The sequence below is a fragment of the Lathamus discolor genome, chromosome Z (assembly GCF_037157495.1).
Source record: "Lathamus discolor isolate bLatDis1 chromosome Z, bLatDis1.hap1, whole genome shotgun sequence".
Taxonomy (NCBI): domain Eukaryota; kingdom Metazoa; phylum Chordata; class Aves; order Psittaciformes; family Psittacidae; genus Lathamus; species Lathamus discolor.
The window spans coordinates 56,951,049-56,974,534 of NC_088909.1; the positions used below are offsets into that span (position 1 = coordinate 56,951,049).

Below are 23,486 nucleotides of genomic sequence, written 5' to 3' on the forward strand. Positions count from 1 at the left end.
AATGCAGTTTTTAGCTACTGAGTTGTCTTTTATCACATTAAAGTGCTGGCAAAGGACTTAGCGTAAATGAAAATGGATTCAGTAACTCTATGGTCCTGAAATTTGCAGAATCTGGGTTTTGACTTTAGAAAAACAAATTCATGTCTACAAGACATGCAGTTACATGCAGAGATGTCCTGCCACCTGCCTGTAAAGAGCCCTTTCTAGTCCACTGGGGATTTTTTTCAGTTCAGAATTCAGAATTTCAGACTGTCTCCTTTAAAAAAATCCCAAACAAACAAATAAACCCCCCACAAATCAAAAAGCAAAACAACATAGGAATAAAATTAACACCCCCCCAAAAATGTACATGAATGGTAAACTTGCCATCACAGTGGTTTGCTTTTCAATGATGCAGAATGATGTAGTGATATGTGTAACTGCAACTCAAGTCTCCCTTGCTGCTTACTTGTGTGCATTGTGCCTGTATTTCCACCTGAATACAGTTGCTGACATTGAAGGAATGGCTTTAGAGAAGGAATAGCTAGGGCTCATGAATACCATATTTGCAGCATATGTGTTTTGTTATTGGGTGATATACAGTCTAGTAACATAAAAACATGTAGTTTGTGGCTTATTTGTATTTTTCTGTATTGAAATCTGCTTTACTTGATTCAAAGTTGTGGAAGGTGATGGCTTACTTCAGTAGAGTTGACCTTTCTGAAATGGATGATTTATCAGGTTTCACGCACATAATGAAACATGTAGCTGAGCACACAGAAATCCTTCTACAGCCTGAACAGCTCTTTGTGCATCTATCTTCCCCAATAACAAAAAGAACAGAAGGAAATGGATTGCTTTCAGGTCCCTGGTGTGAATTCAGATGGGAGACACTGATGAGGTATAGCAAACAGAAGCATTCTACAAAATCCCTACTGCTGGTGACCTGTAGCTGAAATGATTAAAATGCTCTGCTTCCTCTGGCCTTCATTTAGCATGTGCCTTCCTCAATCAGGTTTGAACATTTCTGAAAGAGGTTGTTTTAATGTGCAGTAAGAGCGGCCAGAATGATTGCCCTTGGAGGGGAGGAAAGAGGGCGCTTCAATCATTTTCATTAGCCATCTATCACGAAAGTGATGCCTAAAGTCTCATAGCTACCAATGCTCACTTGTGCTGGAAGCAGCTTCAGCTAAGCCTCCAGGCTGTCTTCTGACCTGTCTTTCGTTAATACACCAGGGCTGCAGCAGGCTACATATCCAGGTAGGCTCCCTTCTTTAGCTTCAATTAGTTACAGATTCAGCAGGATTTTTAAGCTGACCTTTAACACGGGAACAGTATTTTTCTGCTTCAAATGAGAACAAAGCTGTAGAACAGCATTTTGAACATATTTCATTGAGTTTTGAACATGTATTTAAAGTGAGCCTACTTGTTTAGAGATGGACTGTCTAAGCACTTTTAAGTAATTGCTATATAGAGCACAGCAACAGATGGTAAAAGTGATCTGAAGGCTCAAAAACCTCAAGAAAAGGGTGAAATCTTCTTTCTGCTTAATCCCTGAAAATTTTACCATAATCTTCCAGGGGTCCAAAGTTTTACCTGCATAGTTTCATCGAGAATACCAAATCATAATAAAGGAAATGCAACACATGAGAAATAGAGCAGTGCATTATAAAACTCATTGTTACCTTCAATGGCAAACGGTTTTCCCACAGTTAGAAGCTTGCAGTCAGCATCTATTGATACTTCATAATCTAAAAGTGCTTTATCCATGATGAAGGCATCGAGTTTCTCTGGATCATGCCTGTATTCAACATCAAAGTCAGAAACAGAATCACTTCACAATCTGAGACTCAGTGATAGTTACTGAACATTTCTCTATGTAGTTCTCTGGAAGATTACTAAATGAAAACAGTGACCAGGGACTGCTATTTGCACTCCTGCATTTAAAATGAAGAACTGATTTGTATTTTGAAGAACAAAACTGTGAATGAAATACAAACTCTGTGCGAACTGGGCATGGGACTTATTTTGCTCCCATGAAATACTATTGATCTGAAAGGTGGCAAATACTACATTATGTTAGACTTTTGACTCAATTGAAAGGTAGCATAAAGTTTTATTGGAAAAGATAAAATTGCTAAAATACTAGTGCTGCCTTGGTTTCTTTGTGACGTTAAAGTCATAATCATTAGAGCAAAAACGCAGGAGAATAACTCATTTAAAGGTATTTCTCCTCCTTTCTCCTTGAATATGAGGTAGATTAATTCCCTTCACCTAGATCAGCTTTTCTCTATGTTCAGTCTTCGTGAACACAGAGGACTGAATTTTAATAACACAATCCTTTATGAATAGCATGCTTTCATAAAATGGTGACATAAAAGAACAGTTGCAGTGCCTATTTTCATCGATCCAGGGACTGAACTCTCCACTCTTTTCACCTTACAGGTCCGGGTGTTCTCCTGATATAAAGTTACTTTACTTCATTGATTTTGATGGACAGATTCCAGTTTAAGTCAGAGAAACTTCCATGTATCTTAATTATCATGAAGATGGGTCTGGGAAAAATACATAAACAGGAAACAACTTCTGGTGGAAAATTCTCAAGCCATATGTTATGCAACTTCTATGTGTAAAATGAATGAATTATTTCAGGCTTATTATCACCCCTCCTGTTTCCTGGCAGAGTAAATCAGTTGTGTGACCCCAGATTGTTAGGCACAAATGTCTCTGAAACACAGAGATACCATGAGTCCCTAAAGCAAGAACACTTGGTGTTTATTGCTTTTAAAATCAGTCTAATATTTCTTTTAGTCATTTTAATGATACACGCTTTAATGTTTCTCTCCAAGTTCCGTCTCTCCTCCCAGCATGTTGAAGATGCTGGGGAACCTCATTTGCAGCTTTTGCTTGGACTGTGAGGTTTTTCCTGAATGTTTCTTTCTGCCTGTTGAAGGGCTCCCAAGCACAGAAACGTGCTAGGATTTATACGTTGCCCATGCTTGATCACACCCTAGCAGTTAGTGTGAAGCACTGCTCCCCTGGGAAGACTCCAGCTGGTGCTACGCTAGCTAGCTTTCCAAGTATCACTCCCTCCAGGTAATTACATGCTTTCCTCTTCATCTGCCACACTCCCTTCGATGACTGTTTTGTGGTGATACTGAAAGTGGGAAACCCATCACCATCTCACTTCCATGCATTCTGGTCAAGGGACCAGATCTGCTGTTGCATGCAGAAGCTTACTTTAGATATGCCACTCCATCTGGGGTTGCAGGGACGTTGTACCGTCTCATGTACTCGTGCATCTCTGGGAAGCTTTGCCTCACATAGTCTTCTGCGCTGCTTTCTCGCACGGTTCCAAACCGAAACCCTTGGGATGGGTGGTGGAGCTGAGGAGATGAAATTACAGATTAGCAGAGTCATTTGCCTCCTTCACATCTGGTATTATTTTGGTCTGCTATGTGAACAGTTTGTCACAAATTCTCAGCCTTCACAGACCTGCTTCTGATGTTTTCCTGCAGTTTTTCTGATTACAGAGAAAGTTTGAAAATACTTACCAGGTGGCTGATTAACCTGTTTGTGTACTATCGAGATTTTCTTTAAATGTAAAAAATACTTCCCTTGAGACACCCTGAACCCCCAAATCCAGGTTTTCAGTTGGCTTGTGTTTAAATCAATCAGTGTTTGGGAAGTGTTATGAGAAGCCTCCGGGCTAGCTAGTATCCACTTTCTGGTGCTCAGAGTAACCAGTGAATGACCCTTAGTCTGGATTTGCTTTGGCAGGATGTCTTTTATTGATTCCTTAAGAATGAGATTTAAGAATCTTCTGCAGAAAGGATAGCACAACCATTTCCCTTCTACAAGCCTAGACATCCTACCACAGACTGCTGCTGTCTTTGCTGCCATTCTTCACAGAGAATCTCAAGACTGAAGTGTTGTGGACACCAAGATGTCTCCACTAGAAGCAAGAAGTTCTCCTCAGTACCCCTCAGCATAGCCAAAGCTGTAAGCCTAATTACCAGGCTGTATACATACAAGCAATTTTTTGCACTTCTGTGTCCTTTCCTTCTCACAACAGGCTCCACATGCTGTATTAAACCCCCGAGTAGTTTGGATGTTCACAGAAGTTTCAAAAGTTTCTGTTTCTGAAGTACCCTGCTTGACTTTGGAGTGTTTAGTGACTCATGGGGAAATTCTCACATTGCAGTGGAGGTGTCAGGCAGTGTCCTCTACTATGCCAAGCACTTGGCTGAGATGGCTGAGTGTTGCCAAGATCATACTAATTGGAAAGCCTCCAGGAATGTACCAGCCTCTAGAATGTGGAACTTTCAGAGCACAGAAAGCCAAATAAAACTAAGGCTGAAGTAGTCACGCTCTATTTGCTTCCCAGGAAGCTCACGGTCTTCACAGCAGCTTGCAAAGATGATTTCACCATGGCCATGCTCTGCTTTGCAAAGACTACACAAAGAGGTGTTCTGCTGGTCCATCAGGCTCTTTGCATTATTATCTATAGAAAACAGTGTAGGGCAACACAAAGCTGTACAAAAGACATTTCTCACTGTTCTCTTCAATGACCCCTTGGATGAAAAAGTGTATTTAAGAGTAACATAGGTTGGATGTAAATGCAGAGTCATCTGGGTCCGTCTGAAAAGGAACAGAAAAAGGTCTTTTGGATGGTATTTCAGTGTCTTGGAAGATATGAATATACCGTCTTTCTGCTAATTATTATCTGTAAAGTGGGCAGGTACTTTCCACATCATGCTATGCTGATAGGGTCCCAGTGTTGCAACCCAGGAACAGGACTGTTGGCACAGAGGGAGTTCTGCTATGTTTTTAGAGGTGTTCTGGACTTGATGACCACAGAACAAGCAATGCACAGTGTGCCTCCATCTGGAGCTGGCCATAGTGCGTGCTGTGCCAGAAGGACTGTGGGCGCAGAGGGAAATGTTCCTGCCTGCAAGTGTGGAAGCAACATTCAAGTGCCAGAAGACATAAATAGCAGATAGCTGTGGTGCGACAATATATCATGGAGACTTCCAGCACAATGCTGTCAACCCAAATCTAGGTCTACCCTTGAGACATTGAAGATGACCTGCTTGAAGAGTAAGTTTAGAGTGGGTTCCATACACTTAATGCCCAAAGAAGTTTGTCACCACAGTCAGCACTATTTTTTAGGTTTTATTTCTTGGCAGTTTCAGTGAAGAAACTGAGCACCCCAGTCTCAGAAGTGAACCATACTGCCACCTTCCAAGCCAACTTGGGTGCTGGTTGTGATATTTGTGGCCCACCTAATGATGTCAAGTGCAGCTGGTGATCTTCACTGGAAAGTATCCCTCATTCAGAATGTCACTAGTCTCTATATCTACCTAAATATTAAAGCCCCTGTGAGAAAGGCTAGGACAAAAGAGAGAGCAAACTGCACCTTCATGCAATTTTCTGTCCCAAATGCTTTATTGAGGACTGTCCATGCTTTGCTTTGTGCTTTGTGTTGGGCACTTTGTCAAATTTCACCTCAGATGGTGACAATATTGGAATATGTATTAGATTAAAATTCCATCTGGCTTAATATCCTGTCGCAAGCAACACCATATGTGTGGTGGGAAGTCTTGGAAAGTCTATGTAAGGAAGTTATGTAGTGATCCCTTGCATCTTATGCTCTACTTGCTTCTGGTAATTTATGCTTTCTTAAGCATAATTATGTGTCTGCAACTCTGTATTTGATGACCCTTGACTCCTTTTATGAAGGATAAATCTTAATCGTGTTTTAATCCTCAATGTCTTTTGGGACTTCCATTTTTTTTGTCACTGCTGCCTATCCACATGAGGAAAAGGTTTGCTTGTAGCTACATGAATAGTGGATTAACAATGCAAAATGATGCCAAAGCAGATAAGGGACTACCTCCACTGTCTCTGCTGCTAATCTATTAAGACTGCTAAGCGTCACAGAAGATAAAAACCTCATGATGGAAACAAGGCTCATCAGTTGTCACTGCTCCTTCCTTTCTTTTTGTAGTCCTCTCCTGGGAAGATTCTGTGAAAAGATGGAAACCAAAAATATCTCTGTCCCGGCAGGATAGGTAAATGTCATAGTCTTCCTGTGAGTCTTGCCTTATTAGTTATCTCTTTTTTTATCTTTTCTGTTTCTCGTTGTCTGTTTCATGTTTCTTGCATTTTAAGTGTCCTATATTGAAAGAGTCAGTCTTTCGGTTCTTTTTAAACTAGTAACAAAATCCTAATGCTTAGGGCTTCAGAGAAAACCTGAACTCTGGAAAATTAGCTTTTGAAGAGTCACAATTTTAAGAATCAAGATTTTTAAAAAAAAAAAACTAACGTGATTTGGGGGAGACAGTTATTTTCTCATCAGAAGCAGCAAATATGAAAGCTATAGAAATATAGGAATAGTTTTCAAAATTTACTAGTATGTGGATACTACAGTGTATAGTCCTGTGTTTTTTCATTCAAAGCTCAGTCAGTGTGAAGGTGAATAACCATCACAAAGCTGGTGATGGATGGACAGTAGGATCGTTTGTACTTCTCACATCCATAGAGAAGATGGAGATTTGCTAGTGATTCAAGTATAATTAAAAATAATGCAATAGCTGCAGATCCATCTCCAGATATGAGTTTTCTTGGTACTCAGCTTAAATAACCTTACAAGGTCCCTCCAAAATCAGACATCTATGGCTGTAACAAATTGAAACAACATTTGTTTTGACCTAGAGAGGTTTTTAGGGAAAAGTGAAGTCTCGGATTCACAACTCCTTGAACCAGATGTAAAGGAAGTTATGGGTACAAATGATACATCCCTCTTTATTCATCTCTTTAACTGCCAAACCTTCCTTTTGAAGACCTGGGAGCAAAGGAAATTGCTAGTTTTTAAAAGGGTCACTGCTGTAGAAGGTAACTGCTCCTCAGCCAGTAGTACAGGCTCTGTACTTCCAAGCAGCCTTTCCATGCAGTGCACGGGAGCTAAGCATAGCTGCCATGCATAGGACTTGTTAGTGTTTACTGAGTAACCAGCCCTTTGAATGTTAGCTGGCAAGGCCACCACAGTGAACTGCAGGCTACCTTGGCTGAGCTGCTGAGTGGGAGAAACAGGGGAACGCCAATGGCATGGGCAATGTAACTGTGTACATGAATATACAAATGGAGTAGTAAAAAAACAGTGTTTTTCAGGGATTAGAAAGCTATTTAGTGTTGCTGGTTAGTGTCTTTCCCCCAAAAGTTGAAATTTCTGGCAGCTAACAATATAATTTCTGCAGCTCAAATACTGGATATCACAGATTTCATATTAGTAAACTCAGTTTTATACCTTAAGCACTGGTGTATGCCATGAATGGTCATACTACTCAGGTGCATCCCAAATTTTTAGAACTATCTCCCCAGCCTACTGCAAGACAACTACTGCCCATGAAATTGTGAGACACATGGTGACCTCCCGTTTGGATCTGGGTTAGTATGTGGGGCACACTCATGAGACGGTCATGAGAGACCTCACAGCAAAGGGATGTAGTATCAGAATTCACAGGTTCAGTGCTGTGGAATGCCAAGACCAGAGAATCTTGCTGCATAGGTCAGATAGTTGGAGAGAAGATGACTCATCTTCTGTGAAGAGAGAACTCTTGGGAGGGAGGACTTGGTAGTGCTTCTGGGAAGCTCAGGGTGAAGGTGCAGGGGAAAGGCTGAAAAGCTTGGAAGTGAATATTCTTTTGGGAATTGGGGTACCAGTGCTGTCCCTGTGGCCTCTAAGGGAAGTATCTACCATGGGAGGTATGTGCTGTGCTGGTACTTCCAGGAACAATTCTCACTGTTGAAGAAAACATACTGTGGGTAAGAAAACAGAGGGTAATGTTTTCTTACACTGTGTAAGAAAACAAGAGGTAATGTGAAAGCCTCCAACTGCTGAGGAGGTGAAGTGGTTGTTGGGTCACTTGAGCACTAAGACAGGCAGGTCAAGTAGTGTTTATGAAACTTGAGAGCTGCACAGAACATCTAGCTGATAGTGCCAGGAAAAACCTTAGGGAGTTCTCAAGAGTCTTCTGTACCTTGTATAGCATTGTGCTACTAGACAAATGATGTTTGTGCTGCTTACTGCCAAAAGCAGATACTGCAGCTACCAGTTTCCTTGGCTTGGCACTTATAGATCTTCTTGGTTTCTGTCTTCTGTTGTTACCACATCTGCTGAGTAGGAAGTGGAAAACTTGTTTTATTTGGGAAGATGTTGAGAAGAATTTGATATCTGCATAAATCTATGGCTTGGGGTGCTAATTATGCATGAGAATACCAATGTGATAAAACCACAGGAGCAAGAACAGGAAAATACAATCCTGAACGTCAAGATTTTGCATTACTTGCCACATTCCAGTTTACATAAAACAGTGCCACTGCATTCAGTGACATCAGCTAGGCTGAGAATACCTAGACTCAGACTTGAAAAGACTCAAACATAGAAATCTCCTATGCAAGTTGGGATTTAAAACTGAAAATTCATGAGATGCTTCCAGCAGTTAACGCTGACATACTCCAAAATCTGGCTGTTGAGTTCTGAGGTCTTTCTAGCAGGTTCTGGCTTCCATATGACCTTTCAGTGTTGCAAAGCTGTACGACTTGGCTCAAAGGCTCCCTCCTTGGTCCCCTAGTTTTCATGTCTGCTATCATTTTGAGGTCTGTATTACTCTTGGTTGCCATGTATTTTTGCAGTGCGTAAGAACCCCAGGTGTTCAGAATAAAACTTCAGTGAAAAGATGGTCTTGGCTCCAAAAAGCAATACAATATTGCCTTCTGATCCTGAGGAGTTTGAGCTTGCTGAGAGCTGTGAAGAGACAATGAAGGTCTAAACAAAAAAACCTGTTGGGAATTGGAATTATGGCTATTTTCTACAGCAATTAAGTGACAGAAATCCAGGAAATGCTTTCCCAGTACTTGATCAATGGGGTGCACTAACTGTCTCACTGAATCTAATTCAGAACTATTCTGTGCGTCTTGATAGCTGGCTGGAGGAAAAACTTCAGGAACTTGATTTCTAACTGGCATCTCAAATCATTAAAATTATTTCATCATTCATTCAGTCAGCCTCTCCTTTACTGAATTCAACCCATAAATTATTCTTTGAGGGAAATGAGAAAAGGGCAACCCAGTATAGTGTGGAGTGCATCCTGCAGTGACAGATGAAGAATTAACATGGATTTAGCTTTTACTACAACCTACCATACTGCTTTTTAATTTTAACAGCGTATAGAGGGGTGGACTATGGCTGAAAACACCTTCCTAACTGTTACAACAACTTCTGAGGAAAAATTACATGAACAAGTTTCAGTAGCTTTGTCCCATGATAGCACCAGTTACCTGGTGTAACACCAGGTGTGGTGTTTAATGGATGTGTCGTGTATGAGCAGAACTGCTGTTAGTGACTGCACCATTTCTGCCAGGGAACTGCTGCAGAATCTTGAAAAACTGTTCAGTTTCAATTGCTAATTGCCGGAGAAGGGCAGCATTAAGTGGTCTGCTCTGCTGTGAAGAACTGACATGATTTTACAGATCTGCTATTCTGCAATAAGTCTTCCGTCTTCAGCATATGAAGTTCTTGCATTTTATCTTACCTTATGTAACCTATGTGTTTAACTGCTTGTCTAGCTGTTAATAGATTCCTCACGACCCACTGATAAAAGAAATGCAATTGGCAGTGCTAAGCAAAGTTTCAGGGGAAAAACAACAAGGCAAACAAAATCTAAAGCAAACCCAAACAATGTAGAACTCTGGCCACGGGCTTTTCTCTACTTATATCTGCTACAGTTTTTGAAAACTAACTAGTGAATATTTATGGGGTGCAGAGGGAGATGAAAGAAAAGAAAATTATTCACAGTGAAGCACATGAATTTCAGATTCGAACAGCTGAAAATTCACAGCTGAACTTCTGGATGTGGAGGCTTTGTTCAGAAACTGTCCCATGTGCTCAGGCTTGAGAAGTGGAGATGTTCCCAGGGCCTCCAGGAGATGGTGTGTGCAGAATACATTTGAAAGGTTGCTTTTCCTTTTCTGCTGCAAAATGTGTCAGTGGAGCTAACTCTTGGCTTGCCAGGATAATGTCAGATTTTGTTAAAATCCTGTCTCTTTTAATCCAACCTAGCTAGGTCATTAGTTGGCATAAATCTTTACAGCTTCATTGAAGTCAATAAGCAGTTTCAATTCCAGAACAAATACACAGTCCACTACTACCAGTTTATTCTCCCGCATTGCAACAAGAGCATACGTGAAAAGAAACTGACATAGGTATCTGCTTAAAAATACAAAGCCTTTGTATTGATGGCCCCTGTGTGAATGCTAATAATTAACTAGATCTGCTTTTCTCCTCTGTGCGCTGCAGAAGCTGTATAGCTAAGGGATGAGACTGGGGACTCCAGTCTGTGGTAGATAGTTTAATGTCTGAAGACTTAACTCCTGGGCAGTACAAAGAGCTGCGTAAGAACAGAACTCTGGCGAGTATAAACTTAAAGGTGTGTTTATCGCTGTTTCTTTATAGAGTTCTTCGAACAGAGGGATCTTTGAGTTGCAACTTATTCCAGGACAGCTGAGAACTGTAAGATAGTGTAAATTATTGTAAGAAAAATTGATAGACTCAGGAAAAAAAAAAAAAGGGCTGTAATTCCCAAAGGAAATAGATCAGTTTTCAGTACACTTCAGTTTGAAGTACACTTCAGCAGCACAAAGCAGCCACAAAAATGCTCCAGCCTGTGTCACTTCGTTGACCATGTTCTTCTGCTTCCTTCCTGCAAAATGGGGCTAATGTGGCTGTAAGGCAGGTGAAGTCCTTTTCAAATTAGAAGGAAAGGAGAGAGACCTGTTTAGCTGAATACGTGCTCGAACTATCACAGTGACATGGGAAACTTCTGGTTAAATAATCCCTCTTGTCCTTCCATCCCAAGTCTCAGGTCTGCAGACACAAAAGCAATCACAGTTCTCTACAAGCAACTGAAGGCTGAAGGGGGAAACCTAATGTGACAGTAGCCTGAAACGTAGGTAGCTTTCTCACCTTTAAAACAATAATCTTTCATATCCTTTTCCTTACAAACTTCTCCTGCTGTAGCAGTTGCTGGTCGATTAGGCCCACACTAATCCTCCCGTCCCCTGGTGGTATGGCAATTGACCCCAGGTACCAGGGCTGAACACCATCCTCTGTGGTGACATTGTCTAAACTTGTAAGGCAAGGCTAGTGCTCAGTGGTTTCCAGGAAAGAAACAAAGGTTTTGTGCATGGGTCATCGGTTACTAGGACAAAAGAAGATTCCAAATGCAGATTGTGGAACTGTCTACCAGCGCAGCCCTCATTTCTTGAATATTTGTACTGGCTTTTGGTTCAAAAGCGTCAAATGAAGGGAAATTAGAGGAGTCCTTTGTTACTGACAGATCTAACACTGGGATTAAATGTTATTTTTTTCCTTCATGGAATCAGTTTGGAAGTGATTAGGAGGCATGTGTTAAGCATGAAGTGTAAAAGAAAAATGATGGACTCATTCGGACGCCTTGACTTCTGCACAGTGAAATATGGTCAACAGTATTGACTTTACCTGGTGTTCAGTCGAATCCTATTGTATTGAATGAAAAGTACTGGGGTTTTTTTGTTTGTTGGGTTTTTTTTTTGTTTGTTTGTTTGTTTTTTTTTTTTTCTTCTGGAGGTCTTGGTTCCTTGACATCCCTGAAATCCAGGGGACAGCTGTAGTAGCTGACTGAGGACTTTTATCACTAGGAAGGTGAGGCAGGCTACTATCCAGGTCTCTGTTTATAGATCACAATGGCTGTGACTTTTGTGAACAATAATAAATATCCTCAACACTGCTAAGTCAGCTGTATGATGCTGTACCTTCCATCTGCCAGGCGACAAGATCAACCTCATGCATCTTCACTGTTCTCTGCATCTCTTTGCCAATTACTTCATTAACATCTCCTCATAGTTCTCTGCTAGCACTATTTCTTGCAAGGTTCTGAGCTCCACCTATGATGCAGTTGCTATTTCTAGTGGTGAGTATGCTTTTCTTCCTTTTAAAATGACACGACATATAGGTACACTGAAGCTTGAAAGTAAAAAACTGACATGGATACAGCTGAGAAAATGCTAAAACACATTAATTCCTTCTAGTGCTGAAAGAACAACCTTCATGACATGCACCACATGGAATGAAGACAGCAGGACTTCCTCCCTTCCACTAGTACCCCTACATTCTTTGGATCAAACAATTAGCATGGTGAACTAAAGAGTGGGCAAGACAGTACGTGACAGTACAAGGCATTCTGAGCTGAAGACCTGCACCAGTAAGGACAAAGATACAAAAAAGATAACTATTGGCAAGAAGGCATAAAAAAGCAGGTCTTGATGGGAAAGGAAACTTCGTTTGGAGAACACTTGAGTGCATTGACTGATAAACTGGCTATGAGAGTAATAAAGATCCCAACTAGACAGATTTTCAGTCCTTGAAGACATAACTTTACAGGGAAGCTTTACTGAGGTGATAGGGAAGCTAAACAAGTCAAGCGTTCACCACCATAAATTGCATAGGGAAGCTAAAGAAGTCGAGACATCTCCTCCATTAACTGCAGGTGTCTGTCATTCCTATATGAGATTGCTCTGCAATGCCTGTTCTATATTCTGACTAGAGTTTGGTATTTAATTTATGCTTTGTCTGAGATTTTTTTGCTTTGGTCTCTGTGATGCTTAAAGTCCTCTTGAGTTCAAATCCTTCACCAACTCATTAATACTCAGAAAAGCACCATCTATTAATTACCAGGCTCTGATGCCGTGAGTCATGACCTTCCCGTGTATAATGACTTCCTGCACAGAAATAAATGCTCTATAGATTTTGAAGCCAATTCTTTTAATTGTAAAAAGATAAGAATCCTGCAGTCTTGTACTGATACTAAACCACATGGGAGCAGTGAGGTTTCTGTTAATTCTGCTGAGTTTGTTCCTTTTTTTTTTTTTTTTTGCTATACAGTTTAATGCCTTTAATGCATACTTAAATGAGTAGTTTCAAGTGTACTTCAAACTTTAACTCATACTTAAATGAGTAGTAGTAATGCATGCTATTTCATTACATATTTAATACACAGAAGTGAAAGTGGTGCTTCTTACAATGATTCATCTCATATTTCTGCAGTGAAAAACCACAGAAGTCTCTAACAGCCTTTTCTTCAGTGTAGTTCTTACAAGACTTCCCTTTTTCAAGAAGAAAATTGATCAATAAACACACAACAGTTATGGCCTCACTTTAAAACTTGCTGAACTTGATGGAAAATATCCTTAAATGCAGGAGTATTTGAATCACGTGTCTAAAATGAAAAAGGCCTATAAAGTGGCTGGACCCTTCCTTTTCTATGATTTAGTATTGCTAAAGCTCATATGCAGCTACTTGCCATTGATATTTCTGGACTGTTTTAATACAGTATTTAACTGATATGGTAATGGCCATAAGGCTACTAGATTAACTGAGATTTTAATATACCAGAAATGAGAGCTTGCACCCTCACATTTTAGAGTTTAAATGTAGAAACAAAAATCAGGTGGACTGTACGTACTGAATTCCTGAATAACAAAATCTCAGAAGTATCTTGCCTGGATTACTACTCCAAGTGCCTACTTCCGTAATAAAAAGATGGACAGCTTTTACGAGCAGTTGTTCATACAATGGATTAGAAGAGAAGCAGAGATTTCAATGGACTAATCCTGAAGCACACCAAGGCTGTTGAAATGCACAACAAGGCTGTTGCGGGATGGTGCTTGTCAGAATAATTGTAGATATCTGCAGTGTATTCCTTGGGGTATCTACAGTATTTGTCAGACATCAGTGCTGACCATGCTAATACACTACCATGCATGATGGAGAGAAGTAGGCACTTTCAAGGTGGTGGTTTAGGTGATCTTGTCCTGAAGTGTCTTCAATGTGCAGCAGCCCAATGTGCTTACTTCTCCCAAACAACTATAAAAGCATATTAGACTTAGTATATCATGTATAATGTCTCCACTGCAGACATGTAAAATGAAGTGAAATAGCACAGTGAAATAGCTCATGGTGGGATTCACAGGTGTAGCCCTTTTTGTTAAACGAATCTCAATGGGTTAGGTATTTTTGGTCAAAATACAATGTGGAAAGAAGTTTTGCCATTATCAAAAGCTGTTTTGAAAGTAAAGTGATCCAGAGAAGTAAAAAAAATAACCACAGTAAATTAACAGACACAGCTACTCAAGTGTATCCTAAATAAGGCAAAGAAAAGCTGACAGCTGTCAAAGAAGTGACAATGGTGGGACAGCATCTGAAAAGCTCATTATATTGTTGAAAGAATGACACTTTTAGCAGAAAGAAAGACCAGGCACTGGACCACTATACAGAAAATCTGTCCAGTTCCTCAGCTTCTGCTGTTGTATGCTTTCTTGTTGGCATGTTTGAAACGTTTCTTCTCTCCTCTGGGCTTCCACAGTTATTTTGCCCCAGATAATCTGAACTACTCAACACACTCCTGACTTATAGCGTATCTCCAACATGTGCTCTTGCATTAAAAGCCTGAAAGCACAGTCCTTGCTTCAAGTCCCCTTGCTACTAAAAAAAAAAAAAAACACTCCCTGGGAGATCTTGTCATACAAGACCCTATTATTTGATTTGATAATGAAGAGTTTTATTGGATCTGGACCTTAGTTGCAGGCTCACTGGGCAAGGGAAGTCACTGACATTGCTGTTTACTTCCAGATAATTTCTTCTTTTCCCTGTCTGTGCCACTGAGACATAGATTACTCACATGCGTATAGTACCTCTTTATGGAAACCATACTGGAAAATGAAACGTAAAGTATCTGGATTTCTGGATTTGTCAAAAGGCTGGCAAAAAGATAAACAGCCAGTCTTCTGAAGCAGAATGGTAACAGATTGCCTTTTCTTTTGTACCCAGAACCCCTTGCTTATCAATGTGCCCCTTTTCCGCTCGGCCCGTCCCTGTGAGGCTGCATATTCCACTTGCTGTTGTAGATCTGTAATGCCATCACATCCTGTGAGTCAGGAAAAATCTGACAGTGGCCAGCTGCCTAGACTTGCCTGTCCCCATTTGCGTCCCTACATGCTCCTCTAACACCAGATCTGTTGTAAGGAGATACCTACAGCAACCTAACCTTGCCAATGTGGAAATGTGCATTGGCCCCAGTGAAGGATAAAAAGTTTGGGTCTTGGCTTTTTCAGGTATAGCTGAGTATAATGTAATCACCAAGGCACTGAGGAGCTGTACAATAAACAAGGTGATAAACAGGTTTAGGAGCTGTCAGGCATAAAGCCAGCTGTCTCCAGTCCACTACAGGTGGGTAGGACAAATGATCAGACCAGCCCAAAGGCAGGCTGCTGGTTTGCAGTATTTTTCTGATGAAAATGTAATATTGAGACTTCAGCAACAAGGGAGGACCATGCTCCCTTTGCTGAGCTGCAATGAGTAACAGCTAAAACACTGTACTGTTTGATCAATTAAACATCACTGTTGTAACATGAATTTTTGCAGAAAGTCAGATGCTATTTATTCAGACAGTATCTAACCCTGTCTTTTTTTAACCAGAAGAGAGAACATAGATATTCCTGGCAATACTGACTTTAGATATCAGGTTTCTAATCTTGAAAAAAAACCTTTAAATTTTTCCCAACTTGCCTACCTTCCTGACTGTTTGCAATCTCAGATGGGATTTGCTGTCTGTTGCTGATCCCTGAAGAAATTATATGTCTTACATCACCCTGGAAGGTTGCCCCTCTATTTTGGTCGTTGTTTTTTAAATACATTTCAAAAGCATAGTAGAAGGGCATATGTATACTGAGAGCAGCAGGAGAACGTTTAAAAGTATATTAACATTAAAAGGATTACTTCTGCATCCTGCTGCCTTCTTTCTGAAATGAGTATCCACCACTGAAAAGAAAGAGGTAAGCAGGTCTGGGGGAAAAAAAACCCAAACACTCTTTAAATCACATTAAAAAATGGTTTAAGTAACTAACTAAAAAGTGGTGCATGTACCTTTGCAAGTGTTGTGCCACAAACATTTCCTAAGCTGATTTAATGGGATCACTGACATTATTAACTGTGACCCATTTTGCTCATGATTAAGACCTGTGTTTTCAGCACCTCATATGCTTCAATACTCTGGCCTCAATTTTGTAACTCGACAGCCAATCTTTACAGTACAGCTTTACAATAACTTGATTTTGTTGCAATTGCAGAAGTTTTCCAATAACTGTCTTAGGAACTCCATGTGTGTTCACAATAATGATGCAGAAAAATAGGATGTAATCTGATGCAATTTGATTTGATGAATTAGGTGATGCAAAAAGTAGAGGACTAACCTAATTTTAAAGCCAATGCTATGCCTCACACAATAAAGACTATAACAGATACGCCTGGAGCTGTGGAAATTCAGACAAAATTTCATTTGCTTATTCAGGATGCTCTGAATAAAACAAATACATGATTTTTGAACTTAAATTGTGCATTAAATTGATGAAATTATTGATGTAGTATTTATGCTACTTTTTTCTGGGAGGAGAAGGTCAGATTATTAGTTTCAATTTGCTTTAAGCCATAAATCAACTTTAGAGTGCCTCAAGCGAACAACAGAATATGGTTCTTTGTTTAAAATATATTTGGTAGCAATGATCTAGATAAAGTTGGAGGAAATAAGCCAGAAGTTGGACTCACAAAGTCAAAACTGTATGGTCATTAGTCTGAATGCAAAGTTTTACTAATGTAAGAGACGGAGCTTGGCCTTTCCTGTCTGGAAAGACATATGTAACTCTTAAATACACAGTTTATGAAAGCAAAGTAAATGTTCAGTTCTTGAGTTCTTAAAATTACCTTTTCCAATGGCACAATGTTGTATCGATTCAGTTCACCTGTGACAAATTAATGATGAATGGTTTCAAAGCTTTGTACCAAGGTCATAAGTATAAAACTATGGACAATACAACCACACCTTCACTGGAGAAAGTGCCAAACAAAGGAAATTTGTTGTTGCCACCCTGTCCCCTACAATGACTTTTAGGTGAACAGGATGCCATCTCATGTGCCCTGTCTTCTCTATATAAACCCTTCTGCATGCATGCTTTCATGATCATTACTTAGTAGCAAATAAAATCAGAAAAGTCTTACGAATGACCAGATTTGAATTCCAGGTGAAGATTCCTTCATTCCCTCTTGGGAGTTCAGGAGAGAGTAGGTAGAGGCAGTCCTGCTTCTACATTTTTCCTTGCCTTACCACAAAGTACTAGGAAGTCTGAGCTATTTGCAGATGGGTTGTATACAAAATAATTAATTTCCTTCCATGACAGTTCCTCAGCAGAAACAACATTGCAAATCAAATATCTGACTACTTGTAAAATGAATTCTACTGTTTTGATGGAGAAGGTAGGGTTTTTCAAAAGATTTCAGTTCTGTTCCATCTGATTTAGCATTCACGGCTAATTTGTCAGTAACGCCTTTCTAAGAACCATTATGACCTGTGAAATTACTGCAAAATCCTACCTAGGACATCAATAGTTTTCTCTCCATCCAATGTGATTATTTTGTTTGAGTAGATCTCAGGATGACTCAAATCATCCAACTGATGAAAACAGCCAAAGGGACTCAGAACTGAAATCAAACTCTTAATCTGTATATAGAATCATAGAATAGAAACATAGAATAGTTAGGGTTGGAAAGGACCTCAAGATCATCTAGTTCCAACCCCCCTGCCATAGGCAGGGACACCTCACACTAAACCATCCCACCCAAGGCTCTGTCCAACCTGGCCTTGAACACTGCCAGGGGTGGAGCACTCACAACCTCCCTGGGCAACCCATTCCAGTGCCTCAACACCCTAACAGGAAAGAATTTCCTCCTTATATCCAATCTAAACTCCCCCTGTTTAAGTTTCAACCCGCTACCCCTTGCCACTTCTCTTTTCTGCGTTGGGCAACACCAAAATCTTTCAAGTTCCCCTTCACCCTTAATCTTTGACACCCACTCCCTCCACTTCTATGAATGTTTAAAAATCCTCTCTCACTGAATTTTCCTACTGTAATGCTGTCAGGTAGTAACTAATTGTGGTGCCACTGCTGTTGTACACACAGATTGCTTTCTGATTTTCTTCAAAACTATGAATTATACAGCAGTGAATTTTGACAGGGAAGAAGAAAAGTCTGAGTTAATAACAACAGGCATGCTTTACCTTTGGGTCATGTATTCCAGACAGCTCTTCATAGATCTTCTCTCCTACCATGACAGCAGCCAGGTTGGCTGTGTATGTGGACAAACAAAACAGACAGAAAATAGCCCAGAGATTCATTAAAAACCTTCCAGTCCAGCACTTGGGGGGTTTGATGGCAGCTGTTCTTCCAAACAGGATTGCATAGCAGACATTCAGAGCAGAGGAGAAAGAGAAGACTTTGTTCCTATTCCTTCCCTTCGGGGTCATCCCAAAAGGACTTTTCCACTCATATAAGGTGAGGAATATCGCTGTGATGTGCAGAGCAACAAATATCCCCAGCCACATAGTCCAGTGAAGTGGCCACATAAAGGCTCCAATAGGAGCTGCTGTGTCTTTGGTCCTCACCAAGATGCCCAAGCTGGTGGAAAAGAAAGGGCTGGTGAAATCAATCACTTGGCTGCGGGCAGTGTTAATGCTAAATGATGTCACTGCCATATGAGCTGTGCCAGCAAGAAGGTCTCCCACCAGCCCTGTCCAATGGCCATTCTTCCAGGCTCCATATTTTCCATCACCGACAATGTACAAGTCAAAATCAAAATTCATATCCTCAGCTAGCTTCTCCAGCAGGTCAATGCAGTAGCCATAGCAGCACTTCTTCAACTCAAAGGGAATCGTGTCATTCCCTCCTTGAAGCGTTTCAAACAGGTTATCCAGCACAGCTGAATCATTGGTCAAAGGATCCAGGCACAGCTGCCCTGCTGGGCAAAGACCTTCATCATCTACATCTCTTGTAAAGACAAATGGATGCTCAATGAGAGTTACCACTCTGAGGTGCAGCCGGGTGGGGTGTTGCATGTGATTTTTATGCCTCTGGGCCTGTTCTGGCCATATCCCATAGTCCATTATTATCTTTCCTTCTTGCCAGCTTCCCAGACGAGTCCACATTGGGTTCCCAACAGGGTCATGCTGTAGATTCCAGATGAAGAAGTTGTTTTCTGAGCTGACAATGGAGGAGCCTTTCACCTTAATGTGGCCACTGAGACCGTCAAAAGTTGTGTTGGCTAAAAACCTGTTCGAGGGAGACAGCGGAGAAATAAGAAGCAGACAACTGAAGCCATCATGCTAACTTAAGTCACCGTGAATTTATGTTTAAGAGAATAGATTGTGCATGTTGTTGGAACACCTGGATCGTAAATAGCTTTCCTATGGCATTATGAACCAACCACTTACTTTCTGACCAAAGGACTTGGATATGCTCTCTTACGTTATCTAATGCAAATGAAAACTCTTCGGGAAAGATATTCTTTTTACTCACAAGGAAAAATCGGTGAGAAAACACCAATTTTTTCAGTTACCTTTGCTTCACAAATTAATGAAACAGGTTAGTTCTAAGCAGCTGAACTCACTAGATCTGTAGTCAGTTTCCTAGATAAAAATACGTATGAAAATGGAAGAGTGGAAATTATGTACAAAATGTCCTTCCAAGAAAAATCCTGTAATTTCAGTAAGATACAACTTACATAAGAGAGGCTACTGAAGTGCTGTCAACAGCTTTCAAGCACTCTGAAGTGAACAAATCTGGATTTGAACATGCAAATTTGGCATTGGTAAATCACTGTTAGCCACTTCAGAATGAAGAAAGGGACTCAGTGAAAGATGGTTGCCCTAGGACAGTCAGGATTAATTCTTACCAAAAAAAAAAAAAAAACCCACCAAAAAACAAACAAACAAAACCCTAAAAAAACCCAAAAAACTTTCTAAAAACGTGCAAAAGTAGGGTTCTTAAAAGTGTAGGTCTCGTGAAGTGTCCCTGCTTTGCACTGCACATTTTGCACTGAGATTTTGGGCTTTTACTTTTCCAGATATTCAATAAAGTTGTGTATTTCCTCTGTATTTGGTGGCAGTGTTAGCTACTAGTTGTCTTCCCCTTAAGTGTAATTTAGCTTCTGGTTAAGTCAGTATCAAAGAGGCTGAAATGACATGAATAAAGGAGCAAGGAGCTGAGCTGGAAGGAGAAGATCCATTTTAGCATAAACATCATGACCATCTGAACTGTATTCTGTTAATAAGAATGCTGCTATGCATTTTGCAGGTACTGTATAAGTCTTAGTATGGCGATTCCATAAAAAGCAACTTAGTTGAATTGCTGCTAATATGGTGTAAAGTAAGTCAGGCACACGTTTCAGAAAGAGGCATTCAGAAGACAAACTATTTAGCTGTCACAGTAAAATGTAACACCTCACATTAGTTCTGGGAATTGGATGAAAGCAAGTATTGAAAGAAGTATAAATACTATAGCTGTCATTCCAGCTTCAATAAGCAAGACATAAACATTAAGTAGTGTTGTTTGCCAATAGTTAAAGCAGATAAAAAATAACCTTAAATTGATTTGAAAAGTATAAATCTGCAGCAAGCGTGTGTGCATGCATACTTCTGCCTTGTCTCTACCCTTTTGTTTTCATGACTTTTGATGGAGTTCCAGTGGTTAAAACTCTGGATCATGTGTTTCAAAATCGTATCAGTTTCTGTCCTCAGCAAAGGGTAAATCTACAAAACTAAATAATGTAGTTTTGAGTGTGGTTGTGTGTGTGACAGCCTTCTCTGACATGGCTTCAAATTTTTTCTGAGGCAGTCTATTTTGAGTAGGCTGAGTTCAGGACAGACACATACATATGGTTCAAAATCCTTTACCACTTAGTCTAATGTTAGCTAAATGATACTATAACTTGATTAATCAGTGGTGTCTGCCACTGTTTGACTAATCGGTTCCTCCTACCCTGTGTTTCATTTTTGATGGTCTACTTGCATGTCTGTGCCTGTAAGCACTATCAAGGCAAAGTTTATAGGAGAAGGCAATCTTAAGCACTAAAGAAAGATTTTTGTGCTCACAAACTTACATGTTTTTCGTATCTTCTCCTTAGTCTTTATAAAAAATTCTGCAAGTTCTTTCTTAGAAGCCTTGCTAGGCTCACATGCTGAACTATGACAGTAACAGTAAAACCACAGTAGACAGGTCTGAATGTAAAATTCTGAAAGAATTGTGTGGAAAAAAACAAATAAGTGTGGGAAATAGCATTAACAATTCACAAATGCCAAAACTGAGGTACACAAATCCTCAGATGGAATAAGCTAGCAATGTTCTGATGGATCTGTCCCCATGTTACTGCCACAGCAGAACCTGGATATCAGAATGATGCAGACCAGGTGCTTTGGGAGTAGATTAAGCTATGGAATAATACATTATATTTATTTTCCCCAAATAGAATGAGAACCAAGCCCTCTGTACCTGTCCTGTGGCTGAATTGTGTTAGAAGTGTTAAAGGTACTACAAAGAGATCACTGCTGGAGTATGGTAGTACTGCTGTAGCTGTAATAAGCAGTTTTTACAACAAAACAGATGAAAATCAAATAAATATCTATTTGAGATTTATTTATTTGATATATTTATCAGAGATTTAGTAGCATTTAAACGTGCGACTTGGCCACCTCATGGAGTTAGTTGCTTACTTTTGCAGCTGATTTGCATGTTCTATAGTTTTGGTAGTTTCAGGACATGAATCAAAATAAATGAGGGGAACCATGTGGGAGATACATTTTAAGAACACTTTGTTTGATACACAATTGGCTATGGCTGTAATAATTTGCATATGCTTTATGCAGTGCTAGTGAAACTCATGCCAGGGACTTCATGTAAAAACTCTCTTACTCAGTAATTTTAAGAAACAGGTATGACTATCTGACTACATTATTTAAGACAGCAATCTCCAGTGTAAATCTTTGGGAACTGCAAGTGCTGAGTACTGCATAGACACTTTGCCAATACCTGAGCAGTATCTTTTCTATAGGGCTACTGACAGATTTGTATGGAAATATGATGTGCATAAATTTCAGAATATGAAGGGCTAGATCCTCAAGTCTGACAGCTGAATGAACTTCCTTGATGCTATGTCAATATGTGTGAGCTGATAATCACACCGATAGGCTGTGATAGCTGTATGAAAGCTTTACCAGCATCACTTTAGTTTGACCAATGAGTCCAAAGTCTGTCATTTGCTCATTTCAGCTTTACTTGATTTTCATGTGCTTTGTTGTAAGAACTGCTTATTACAGCTTTAGCAGTACTACCATACTGCAGCATCAATCTCTTTGTAGCACCTTTAAGAATGATTTAAGGAAATTATTTCTTTTTCTTTCAAGCTTGATGGCTTGGCCATTCCACATTTTTCTTGGAAAATTTACTGGGTGCAAGAACTAGAATGGTCAAACAAATAACAAGCTGCTGAAATTACTCAAGAAGCTGTAAAATTAGCTGTAAAAAAGCTGTAAGACTAATTAAAGCTACAAGACGAGGCTCTGAAATTTTAATGCCTTGTTCAATCAACAAGGATGTTCCTCCTATGAGCAGAGAGGAATAGATCAGGGAATATATCTCACTGTAAGAGAAATGATGGATGGAGACTTACAACAGCATAATCTTCAGGGGTTTGCACATCTATGTCCATGTCTATATACATAAAAGCATACTTTGCCATGGAGCAGATCTTGGTCTTGTTCATAATCATTAATCTGCTCCTGGGTGGCATTTAAATGTCTGCACAGCCAATTTATGAGGGCAGTGTTGGAAATGAAAGCTCAGGTGTCTGCTGTGCCAGCTTAACTACACCCTGCAGCAGGTGAAGGTCTGTGTCTTCTCCATCCCTGTCCACTGTATCTCCAAGGCTACGTATCAAGACAGATGGGTTCACTTGGGCAGAAAAACACCCACATTAGTAAACATTCAGTTAAACACCAGATAAAAGTTTCATCTTTGGAGGCGCACCACTTGCCTTAAAGCAGTTGTGCAATGGACAAGGTTGGTCACAGTTAAGTCACTTATTGATGTTCACACCTGAGAAATTACTGGTACCACTCACAGTTAATAGTTATACTGCTAACATCAGTACAGGCTGTTTCACTCATGCACTATAAAAACAGCTGCAGTGATTTAGGACAGAGGTTTATCTAACTTGTTATTTTGTCTTTAACAGGGTCCACAAGCAGGTGTGGACTAGGCATATGATCCTTTTTTCCTTTCCACAATACCTTTACTGAGATGATGGGACAGGAAATTTCATAGATGTGAAACTGCATATTGTCTCCCAAAATACAACTAAAGTTACAGCAGTCATTTTTCATGAGAGAGGTAATAGTTTTATGTATAAAGCAATGCTGAAGAAATATTTTGCAGGAATTGCAATTGCTGACGCGAGTAGCTCGAGAGAGGACGCTTTCAACACCTGAGCAGGGGGAAGCTCAGCATCCAGGAGCAACAGGGAGATGTTG

General features: G+C 40.0%; 1 protein-coding gene across 2 annotated transcripts in view; it reads right to left on the reverse strand.

Annotated features, from left to right (window-relative positions):
• The window catches only part of GRIN3A (glutamate ionotropic receptor NMDA type subunit 3A), a 74,890-nt gene that overhangs the window by 17,416 nt on the left and 33,988 nt on the right, over window positions 1–23,486 (reverse strand). For both annotated transcript variants that reach the window (XM_065661151.1, XM_065661152.1), the window contains exons 3-5: window positions 18,186–19,233; window positions 3,220–3,365; window positions 1,665–1,780 (exon numbers count right to left, since the gene is read on the reverse strand). In XM_065661151.1, the coding sequence (XP_065517223.1) occupies window positions 1,665–1,780; window positions 3,220–3,365; window positions 18,186–19,233 (1,310 nt within the window). The remainder of the gene's footprint in view (window positions 1–1,664; window positions 1,781–3,219; window positions 3,366–18,185; window positions 19,234–23,486) is intronic.